This window comes from Herpailurus yagouaroundi, unplaced genomic scaffold (assembly GCF_014898765.1).
Source record: "Herpailurus yagouaroundi ecotype Mexico unplaced genomic scaffold, PumYag 185, whole genome shotgun sequence".
Lineage (NCBI taxonomy): Eukaryota > Metazoa > Chordata > Mammalia > Carnivora > Felidae > Herpailurus > Herpailurus yagouaroundi.
Genome location: NW_024412416.1, coordinates 27,481,801 through 27,493,950, shown reverse-complemented (window position 1 = coordinate 27,493,950; position 12,150 = coordinate 27,481,801). Strand labels below are relative to the sequence as shown.

At 40.8% G+C, this 12,150-nt stretch overlaps 1 protein-coding gene across 1 annotated transcript in view; it reads left to right on the top strand.

The window, feature by feature from the left end:
• The window catches only part of OCA2 (OCA2 melanosomal transmembrane protein), a 527,910-nt gene extending 519,048 nt beyond the window's left edge, over positions 1–8,862 (top strand). Inside the window, exon 24 of the mRNA XM_040493912.1 lies at positions 8,127–8,862. Within this exon, the coding sequence (XP_040349846.1) occupies positions 8,127–8,211 (85 nt within the window). The 3' untranslated portion in view covers positions 8,212–8,862. The remainder of the gene's footprint in view (positions 1–8,126) is intronic.
• The last annotated feature ends 3,288 nt before the right edge of the window (positions 8,863–12,150 follow it).

Here is a 12,150-nt window from a genome sequence, read left to right as displayed (position 1 = left end):
TTGATGCCTTTGATTTCCTTTTGTTGTCTGATTGCTGATGCTAGAACTTCCAACACTATGTTAAACAACAGCGGTGAGAGTGGGCATCCCTGTCGTGTTCCTGATCTCAGGGAAAAAGCTCTCATTTTTTCCCCATAGAGGATGATGTTAGCTGTGGGCTTTTCATAAATGGCTTTTATGATGTTGAAGTATATTCCTTCTATCCCGACTTTCTCGAGGGTTTTTATTAAGAAAGGATGCTGAATTTTGTCAAATGATTTTTCTGCATCGATTGACAGGATCATATAGTTCTTTTCTTTTCTTTTATCAATGTTATGTATCATGTCGATTGATTTGGGAATGTTGAACCAGCCCTGCATCCCAAGAATGAATTCCACTTGATCATGGTGAATAATTCTTTTTATATGCTGTTGAATTCGATTTGCTAGTATCTTGTTGAGAATTTTTGCATCCATACTCATCAGGGATATTGGCCTGTAGTTCTCTTTTTTTACTGGGTCTCTGTCTGGTTTAGGAATGAAAGTCATACTGGCTTCATAGAATGAGTCTGGAACTTTTCCTTCCCTTTCTATTTCTTGGAATAGCTTGAGAAGGATAGGTATTATCTCCACTTTAAATGTCTGGTAGAACTCCCCTGGGAAGCCATCTGGTCCTGGACTCTTATTTGTTGGGAGATTTTTGATAACCGATTCAATTTCTTCGCTGGTTATGGGTCTGTTCAAACTTTCTATTTCCTTCTGATAAGTTTTGGAAGAGTGTGGGTGTTCAGGAATTTGTCCATTTCTTCCAGGTGTCCAATTTGTTGGCATACTATTTTTCATAGTATTCCCTGATAATTGTTTGTATCTCTGAGGGATTGGTTGTAACAATTCCATTTTCATTCATGATTTGATCTATTTGGGTCATCTCCCCTTTCTTTTTGAGAAGCCTGGCTAGAGGTTGGTCTATTTTGTTTATTTTTTCAGAAAACCAACTCTTGGTTTCGTTAATCTGCTCTACAGTTTTTTTTAGATTCTATATTGTTTATTTCTGCTCTGATCTTTATTATTTCTCTTCTTCTGCTGGGTTTAGGCTGCCTTTGCTGTTCTGCTTCTATTTCCTTTAGGTGTGCTCTTAGAGTTTGTATTTGGGATTTTTCTTGTTTCTTGAGATAGGCCTGGATTGCAATGTATTTTCCTCTCAGGAGTGCCTTCGCTGCATTCCTAAGCGTTTGGATTGTTGTATTTTCAGTTTCGTTTGTTTCCATATATTTTTTAATTTCTTCCCTAATTGCTTGGTTGAGCCATTCATTCTTTAGTAGGGTGTTCTTTAAACTCCATGCTTTTGGAGGTTTTCCAGACTTTTTCCTGTGGTTGATTTCAAGCTTCATAGCATTGTGGTCTGAAAGTATGCATGGTATAATTTCAATTCTTGTATACTTATGAAGGGCTGTTTTGTGACCCAGTATACGATCTATCTTGGAGAATGTTCCATGTGCACTCGAGAAGAAAGTATATTCTGTTGCTTTGGGATGCAGAGTTCCAAATATGTCGGTCAAGTCCATCTGATCCAATGTCTCATTCAGGGCCCTTGTTTCTTTATTGACCGTGTGTCTAGATGATCTATCCATTTCTGTAAGTGGAGTGTTAAATTTCCCTGCAATTACCACATTCTTATCAATAAGGTTGCTTATGTTTATGAGTAATTGTTTTATATATTTAGGGGTTCCGGTATTCGATGCATAGACATTTATAATTGTTAGCTTTTCCTGATGGATAGACCCTGTAATTATTATATAATACCTTCTTCATCTCTTGTTACAGACTTTAATTTAAAGACTAGTTTTTCTGATATAAGTATGGCTACTCCAGCTGTCTTTTGGCTTCCAGTAGCATGATAAATAGTTCTCCATCCCCTCACTCTCAATCTAAAGGTGTCCTCAGGTCTAAAATGAGTCTCTTGTAGACAGCAAATAGATGGGTCTTATTTTTTTATCCATTCTGATACCCTATGTCTTTTGGTTGGTGCATTTAGTCCATTTACATTCAGTGTTATTATAGAAAGATCCAGGTTTAGAGTCATTGTGATGTCTGTATGTTTTATGCTTGTAGCGATTTCTCTGGTACTTTGTCTCACAGGATCCCCCTTAGGATCTCTTGTAGGGCTGGTTTAGTGGTGACGAATTCCTCAGTTTTTGTTTGTTTGGGAAGACCTTTATCTCTCCTTCTATTCTAAATGACAGACTTGCTGGATAAAGGATTCTTGGCTGCATATTTTTTTCTGTTCATCACATTGAAGAATCGTGCCAATCCTTTCTGGCTTGCCAAATTTCAAAAGAGAGCGGTCACGTGTCTTATAGGTCTCCCTTTATATGTTAGGGCACGTTTATCCCTTGCTGCTTTCAGGATTTTCTCTTAATCCTTGTATGTTCCCAGTTTCACTATGATATGTCGTGCAGAAGATCAAGTTACGTCTGAAGGGAGTTCTCTGTGCCTCCTGGATTTCAATGCCTTTTTCCTTCCCCACTTCAGGGAAGTTCTCAGCTAATATTTCTTCAAGTATACCTTCAGCACCTTTCCGTCTCTCTTCCTCCTCTGGGATACCAAGTATGCGTATATTATTTCTTTTTAGTGTATCACTTAGTTCTCTAATTTTCCCTTCATACTCCTGGATTTTTTTATCTCTCTTTTTCTCAGCTTTCTCTTTTTCCATAGTTTTATCTTCTAGTTCACCTATTCTCTCCTCTGCCTCTTCAGTCTGAGCCATGGTCGTTTCCATTTTATTTTGCATGTCGTTTAAAGCGTTTTTCAGCTCCTCCTGACTGTTCCTTAGTCCCTTGATCTCTGTAGCAAGAGATTCTCTGCTGTCCTCTATACTGTTTTCAAGCCCAGTGATTAATTTTATGACTATTATTCTAAATTCACTTTCTGTTATATTATTTAAATCCTTTTTGATGAGTTCATTAGCTGTTGTTATTTCCTGGTGATTCTTTTGAGGGGAATTCTTCCGTTTGGTCATTTTGGATAGTCCCTGGAGTGGTGCGGACCTGCAGGGCACTTCCCCTGTGCTGTGGTGTATAACTGGAGTTGGTGGGTGGGGCCACAGTCAGACCTGATGTCTGCCCGCAGCCCACTGCTGGGGCCACAGTCAGATTGGTGTGTGCCTTCTCTTCACTGTGGGGTGGCATGGCCTGTCTGTGCAAGTGCAGTGGCTACTTGCACACTGCCAGGCTTGTGGTGCTGGGGATCTGGCATATTAGCTGGGGTGGGTAGGCAAGGTGCACAGGGGCAGGAGGGGCAGGCTTAGCTCACTTCTCCTTAGGTGATACACTTCAGGAGGGGCCCTGTGGCAGTGGAAGTGAGTCAGACCCACTCCCGGAGGGGTGGTTCCGCAGAAGCACAGCGTTGGGTGTTTGTGAGGAGCAAGCAAGTTCCCTGGCGGGAACTGGTTCCCTTTGGGATTTTGGCTGGGGGATGGGTGAGGGAGATGGGACTGGCTAGCATCTTTGTTCCCCGCCTAACTGAGCTCTGTCGTCTTGGGGCTCAGCAACTCTCCCTCTGTTTGTCCTCCAGCCTTCCCGCTTTCTGAGCAGAGCTATTAACTTATGACCTCCCAGATGCTAAGTTATGCTTGCTGTTGGAACACACTCCATCTGGCCCCTCCACTTTTGCAAGCCAGACTCGGGGGCTCTGCTTGGCCGGCAGACTGCCCCTCCACCCTGGCTCCCTCCCGCCAGTCCGTGTAGCGCGCACAGCCTCTCCGCCCTTCTTACCCTCTTCCGTGGGCCTGTCGTCTGCGCTTGGCTCTGGAGACTCCATTCTGCTAGTCTTCTGGTGGTTTTCTGGGCTATTTAGGCAGGTGTAGGTGGAATCTAAGTGATCAGCAAGACGCGCGGTGAGCCCAGCGTCCTCCTACGCGGCCATCTTCTCCCAAAACCCCTGGATTTGTGCTTTGACATTCAAGTGTTTTTGTCTTCTGTAACAGAATGTGATGTTTGGAGCCAGAATGGATTGAAAATAATCTCAGAGGGAAATGAAAACATAATGTGATGCTATGTTTTGAACAAATATGCTTTTCCTAAGCCTTTTGGTGAAGGTACTGCTTTTCTGAGAGGCTTGGGGAGTAAGACAGATGTATCTTCTGGGAAGTGGAACTGCTCTTGGTAAATGTGGAGCATAAATGTGTATACTCAGAGAATGGCTGACAGTGACAGGAAGTCATTAGTGCCCTCACTTCAAATAAATCTCCTTTCAGTGGACTCTTGCCTGGACAGGGAGTGAAGCATTAAAACACCAACCAAACTAACGGTACTCCCACCGGAAAAAGCAGCAGGGACTCACCCCAAGAAGGAAGATGCCAACTTTAGCGTTTCAACAGAGCTGCCCCATCCTTGTCTTTACCCATCAGATACTCAGGTGTGTAGCTACTGCTGTCAGTGCCATCAAATGCCAATGAATAGCTTCATCATTTGTCTTGACTCTAGCATTAGAGAATTCTTTGTCTGTATGTGTGACTTCCAAAATGTACAAGAAAACGCCACCCTGATGAGCTTGCTAGCCTGGTGGAGATGTACACAGATGGTTGCAGAGCCCCTGCCAGTCTGTCTCAACCTCTTTTTTTCCTGCAAATGCTTCACTCTTGCATATCCTCTGTGAAAGCTCCATGTAGAGCCAGAATCCCCTGCATCTACTAAAGGTCATAAACCTGCCTTTTCAAATGTTTTCATCCAGATATTGTGAGCCACCTAGAGCTGCATTGGACCACACAACCCCTAGTCAGTTTGGCACAATTAAGCCTTGAAATGTGGCAAGTCAAATTAAGGTGTTCTGTGAATGGAAAACCCACACTGGATTTCAAAGTTTTAGTATAAAAATTAATGTAAACTATTCAATTTTATGTTGATTATATGTTAAAATAATATTTTGGGTATGTTGGCTTCAATAATATATTATTAAATTTAATTTCACTTTTTTTTTTTACTTTTTTAAAAATAAGTGGTACTAGAAATTTGAAATTACATAGTGGCTCACAGTATATTTCTATTGGCTTGTGGTCTGGGATTACCTTGCATTTTGAGTGAGCTGACAAGAAGATGACAAGTTTCTTCGCCTTCCCAGGACTTAATGTCTTTTTCTATGATAAGGAGTGTCAAACATTTTTTTTTTGTAAGGGTCAGATATAAATCTTTCAGGCTTCATGGGCCACATGGTCTCTGTTGCAACTACTCAACAGTACTTTGATGTGGCAGCCTCAGCTACCCTAGATGGTAGAACATCCATTTTATGATAAGTAAATGAATGGGAGAGAATGTGTTACAATAAAACTTTATTTACAAGAACAGTCAGTGGGCCAGTATTGGCCTGGGGGCTGTAGTTTCTTGTTTCTTGATCTATAAAAAATACTGATTTACCTAGGTCAATTCTCTTTGGACTGTAAAAGCACATTTTTCATTCATAGAATCCTTACTGTATACACATTGATGGGTTCAAGGATCTTATGGTACATGCAAATATCTTTGTATTATTTTTTGTTGGCATGTTATAATCCAACTAGCAGATGATGAAGCTTGAATCTAAAATATTAGAACTGATATCTGATATAATTCCCTTCTCTTTTTTTTCTCTCCCTCCCTGCCTCCTCTCTTTACCTCCCTCCCTTCCACCTTTCCCTTTTTACCCCTCTCTTTCTGTCTCTATCTCTGTCTGTTTCTGCTTTTGTTTCTGTCTCTCTCTTCCCACTGGTTAGGCTGGAGTTTGTATGTTGTGGTGTTAGGAGACTGTAGGTGGTATTAGGATAGGCTTAGGTTGATCCATTCTCCCGAGGCTCAGTGAATATTAAAAGGTCTCCCTTGTAGTCCTGGACATCTTGTCTGAGATTCACTGTCATGTTAAATGAACACTAAGGGGTCTCTTGTCAGTCTTTGCTCTGTGGCTCATTATGTGACCAGATGCTTGTCTAAGGGATTTATAGGGGTGAACGCATAATCCTCATAACAACCTTAGTAAGTAGGTATTATTATTACTTCCATTTTAAAGATGAAGAAATTCAGTCATGGAGATGTTTAATACTTCCCCAGGATCATGCAGCTGGATAAGAACAGAACCCTTAACTAATGTGTTGTGGTGGGAATGCATGTGGATTTTGAAGCCAGAAAAATATGCCAAAACATCTTAGTGGTGGCATACTTTGTCAAATTCCTTAATATATTTAAGCTTCAGTTTCTTCTATGAAATAGGGATAATATGTATGACCTGCCTTATTGTGTTTGGGAAATTTCAACATCTGCATTCTCAATATCAGGCTCTTAGCATATAGTAGATGTGAATAAGTCACTTATTTCTGAGTTGTATGTTGTCATTGTATGGTTTACCTGTACCCACAGGGAAGCAGAATGTATAGTGATTGAAAGCATGCACTCTAGAGTTAGACTGAGGGGGTTTGAATGTCTGTCCACACCAAAGGAGATTAGCCAAGTAACCTGGATAAGTCTGCTTCCTTTTCCGAATTCCATCGGCACAGTGGATGTGATGATATCAATCTCAAAAGGTGATATGAGCAGTTGATGAGGTCAACTTTATGAGGATTTCCACAGTGTCTAGACACTACATGAACAATTTTTTTTGATGGTGTCTGAATGCTTGCATCAGTCCCTAGATGATACTCCTTCTCAGGATTGTTGCCATCTCTGAGACACCAGTAACCATCTACGATGTTGGGAGCACAGCAGAACCATCTACAAGGAAATTCCTTTGGGCTTGGACTCCCCAAGAGTAAGGTCTTCTTTTTGTGGACTCCATCCTTTGTGAAAGCATACTTGCTTCTGAAACACAGTCAGGTGTCCTATCACCCAGGTTGAAGTATTCAGCATCTTACTTGACACTGACTCAATTCCATACAATCTGTCACAGTGTAAGGAAAGGTTTTGCATTTGTGTGAACGCTTGTGATAATGTCTGTGACACCTGGAGTTGAAGAGACACTATTCCTGGGTGCATTTTTCCAGAATTCAATTACTGGACTGACCTATTGCTAACATATTCAGCTATTAAAAAAAAAAAAAACAAAGTTTACTAATCTCAAATTTAGATTATTTTACTGAAATCTGTTGTTTCAGTTTTCCATTTTGTAAAAGAAATGTGCCTAGAATAGAACCTACCACCTTACTGAAATGTCTAATTCTGGTCTAGAATTTAAGGAGCTATTTCACTTGTGGTTGTAGTTTCTGTGTTTAAATTACAGCTTCATACAAAGAGCCTTACTGTGACTCTTTCTGAGTAGCCACTCCCCATGCCCACAGCCAGGGGAAGGAAGAATGTTATAATCATTATCATTATAACACACTAGGCTCTTCCCAGTGAATTTTTAAGCCTTTTGGGACAAAAATTTTAGTCTTTGCAGTGACTTCCCTCAATGGCAATGCAGCACGAAGTAATGGCTTCAAAGCATGAATTCCAAATGTGAAATGGGAATCAATTGTGATTTGTTAGCTGGGATAGGAATTTGTGGGAACACAAGTACATCGTAGGAAGAATATAATGAGGGAAACGTTCATCTTCTCATGACTTCTTTTGTATTTGTGCATACCTATACCTCCTGCACTTCACTGAATACAGAAGAAATTCCATTCTTTCCTCTTCCCTTCCTAGAGACAAGAGATTATTTTCTAATCCTACCTCTAAAGCTCTCTTCACTATTAAGTGTTAGGAACTTCAGGGGTCTATAGGAATATGACATTTCTAGGAAATCAGTTTTCTCAGAAGGACAATTGGAAGATGATGCAGACTTAAAAAATGGTCCAGTTATATGACACTGACAGTTGTTAAATGTCATTATCAAGACCAACACTCTAATGTTGTAGATGATTAAATTGAGGCTATAAAATGTCAATTAAAATTTGTAAAAATTGTAAGCATTTCTCAATAAAATGTCATACATTGGGAGATATCTAATGTAAGCATGCATCCATATCATCTAGGTTAAAACCAACTTTTCAATTTCTAGAAATAAGAAGCAATTGACTTTGTGGATACACAAACCTCCTAAGTCATGACAAATATAATGATGTAATGACATATGTAATAATTAATTTAGAACTCACATTACTTGCCAGACACCAGACACCACAATCCACTTCTCTTCATGTTTCAGGTTGGGCTTCCCAATGATGGTTGTCTCCTGCACAGTTGGGATGTGTTACCTCCTTGTTGCTCATGTCGTGATGGGATGGAATTAACAGATATACATCGTTTGAAGACTAAGGGAAACTTGATCCATCACCAACATCAGTAGAAAACTGCCCCAAGACCACTCTTGGGAGAAGAAAAGGTGCTCATCATGGGGGTGCTCTGGAGTGGAAACCTTTGGCATCCACACTCATTCAGGTGAATGCTAGAAAATCATGGGAAATACAAGATAACTTACTAAAGATTCCACTACAAGAAAATATGTATATTTCAAAACAAGTCTTGCTATGCTCTGTAAGAAAAGACACAAATGCAATATTCAACCCCAAGTGGCTTGTACTGTTTAACTTTCAGTTTCCTGAGGTCATCAAGAGTTTTTTTATGTAATCATTTTCCATGTTAAAATAGTCTGCATCTCTGTACTCTTTCTGGGAAAAGGAAAACAGTTTGTAAGGAAACATTTTATGTATTAAAAAAATAAACTGTAACTTGACAAAAGGTTTAGAATTAATTAGTATCCTAGCTTTTTACCAGTTTATATAATATAAAATTATATTTTATCCATTTATGTTTTTCTCTGGAGTTTTTAAGTCATCAATTACAAGTGTAGAAATTTGACTTGTAAGATGGTCATAAGTGCTTTTAAAATAATATTTTACAATTTAACAGCCTAGAATAATAAACTTGAGTTTTGAAGGTGGTTCAAGATATTTCCATTGATTATAACAAAACTGTGGTTAATACACCCAGCTGTGCACACTCCACAGGACACCAGTGGTTCAGTCAATGTTTATTAAATGCTGGAATGCTTTTGTGTGTGTGTGTGTGTGTGTGTGTGTGTGTGTGTGGAGTGTTACATGTGAGACAAGGCTAGTGATAACAAAGAGCAAGAGAGGGCAGCATGCTTCAGCTGAGGTCTCATATGCTCTGCTTAGGCAATACCATGGCTAAACCTCAGACAACTGATCTCTCCTTCAGTTTTTGTCTACTGCATCTGATTGCTTGAGATGAAGATGTTTGCTGGGGATTCTCAGAAGTGGTAGTTGTATGAAGTGTCTGATTTCAAAAGGCTTAAGATCCCCAGGGCACTAAGTACTGGAAAGTAGGAGACCTTTATAGTTGCATTTCTGTCCCTGGCATCCTCAGAATGAATGTACCCTTTCTACAGTTTGGAATCTACAATTTTTAAATGGCAACCTGTGTCCTCCATGAGAGAGTTTCTCAGAATATGCCCTTTGGATTCATAAGCCATCTTTGAATTCTTTGACAGCAAAGGTGACATGAAGCCCCAGTTTGTTTTAAAATCTGATCTTTGTCACAGAAAATGCTGTGTGGCACCTGCCTAAGTGCTCCAGAGGAGCTTCCACTCCTGACTTTCCAGGGAAAGAGACCTGACAGCTCTTCTAGCTCTTGGTCCTTTTCCACATTGCCTTACTGACACCTAGATGGCCCCAAATTCTTTCACCAAAAGTCACTGTCTTCTCTTCTCCTGCATATTTCCATGCCTGGTGGTGGTGGTGGTGACTTCCTTGAGCCCAGCTGCTGCTTCTAACTCCTGGCTCTTCTCTGCTCCTTCAGCATCTACTCCCCCATGATGCCACAGCATCCATCTCTCCACCTCCCACTTCTCCTCATTGATGCCACCCTCAGTCCTCAGTCACTCCTTCTCCTTCTTAAATACCTTTGTCTCCTGACTCATTTCTTCCTCTTCACCTTCCTCCCTCACCTTCTCAGAATTCCTTATTGGGCATTCAAGCTTCATTACATCTGAACTTGGTCCCTGGTAACTGCCTCTTGAATTATTTATCTCACATCTCTCCCTGACACTTCTTGTCACCTGCTCCATATCACCACCCAAACATATCCCCCCATTGATGCTTTCAGTGCATCAGCCTCTCCCCCTTTCTAACTTCCCACATCAGTTCCCTCCTAGCTCAGTTTTATACTTCTGCTCTTAAATTAAAAACTGCTTTTAAATAAACTGCCACTCCTCTGCCTTTTCTGGCCCTGTGTCTAGTAGTGCTGAGGTAATTAATCAGTTAAGATGACTGGTTTTACCTAAAATAGAGATCACAAGCATCAAATGGGCACTCAATGCTTCCTGGTTCATTTCTTGTATTTCCCTAGTACAGCAGTCAGAGTCCTGGCTGGAAACACATGGGTGCTCAAATTGGGTAACTCAGAGGGAATTTAACCAGTATGGTACGTTCCTTCAGACTAGTTGGAAGGTGAGGGAAGGAAATAGCAGAACCCAGAAATGCAGGGAGCTGGATGGCAAGGGATCCCTAACAGAAGCTGTGATCTTCTGTAGATGGTTACAGCCAACAAGAGTCACTTGCAGGCTGTGGGAATTACCTTGATTTCACTCCCATTCTTCTCTGTAATTTTCAATGTCCTTCCCATTGGCTAAAGCCAGCAAAAGCCAGAGGAGGAGAGGAACTGTTGATGTTGTTTACATAGGTCAGCTCCTGTGGACAGAGTAGGACAAGTAGCATGGAAAGTATGTTTGGGGGAGCAGATGGAAGGTACACTACTCCATTCACCATTTTTGCTCTTTAGCAGATGAGAAGTTCACATCTGCAATGAAGGAGACATTGAAAGTTCTATCAGCTCTCCTGTCATCAGGAGACAATGCAAGTTTGTCCATACTCTGTCCTGATACTGTCCCCAGAATTAATAGGTGGATAATCCAAAGCTTATTAAACTCTGTTTCACCATGATAGGAAAAGACAACATTGAAGAGACAAACTGTATCTTCACTATAAATGTTGAACCACACAGATGTTATCCTTGTAGAAGTTGTTCTGCTACCTCATGCATGAACCCTTCAGTGTCACCAGGACTATGAGGAAATGCTTTTATAGTCTGAATTCACCATGAAAATCAAGATGAAAATCTCTTTGCTCCCTGTCACATATGAGGATTCTGAACTTGCATTAATAGCTGTGTATTACCTTTGATAGATACCTCACCCCAGATATATTCCCAAGGCCACATGCAGGCATGAGTGGAGGAAGTGGTGGCAAAGCAGCAGACATAGCTACTATAGGAATCTGAGCAACTTTCTTCTGCAATTTATGTGTGCCTTCCAGATACGCTTGGGCCCAGTTTCCTAACTGCCACATAACGGAAGACCAACTTTGTGGATCAGTTGGTCAGATGACACTTTGTTTATGATGCACAGCTCAACGTTCCTGGTCACACTGCTTCCCACCATCAGGTCCTCAATCTTTACTAGGGCCCAGTGGCAGCCAGAAGTTGCCTTTGGTGGAGATGAGTAGTCAGAAAAGCAAGGCATGGACTTTATCCAAATCTTTAGTGTCTACACTGTGATTCTCCCATTGAGGTTTGCCAATACCTCCCCTCCATGTGCTGTGGCATTGCCGAAGGCCCATGTTGCAAGGAAACTTGCACAACATGGCCTTATGGAGGGGCTTTTGCTTTCTTTTGTCCTCCTCAAACCACGCAGCCTCCTGAGGGTTATAGCAGCTCCTCCAATCTATTATATGTTGCCTATAACATCAAAAGAAGGCCAAGAATTGTGTTTTGTAATTTGTATGAATGTGATTAATGTAACAATTTGTCTCTCACTTTGCAGGGTAATTTTAAATGATAAATTGGTGCTAATCTCTGCCAATTCTATCAGGATGTTGTATTTCTTTCATTTTGCTATCTTGGTGTGGAATGGGAAATCTTTAAAACATAATAAGGAACAAACTTGGAGATTCTGATAGTTATTTGACACATCCATCGCAGGACTCATTTTAGAGCTGGGAAAATAGCCACTATACCACAGGTTCAACTACTGTATGGACTTAGCTCAAGAATGCGTCCACCACTGGACCTCCATAGGCCTCTACCTCTTCCATAGGTGAATCAGAGGGCATTTTGACTGACAATTGCAGAAAATTAACACCTAAAGATGGAGATATAAGTTATTTCTTTTCACCAATGCACAAATCCCCTGATAAATGGCAACAAATGGCTTG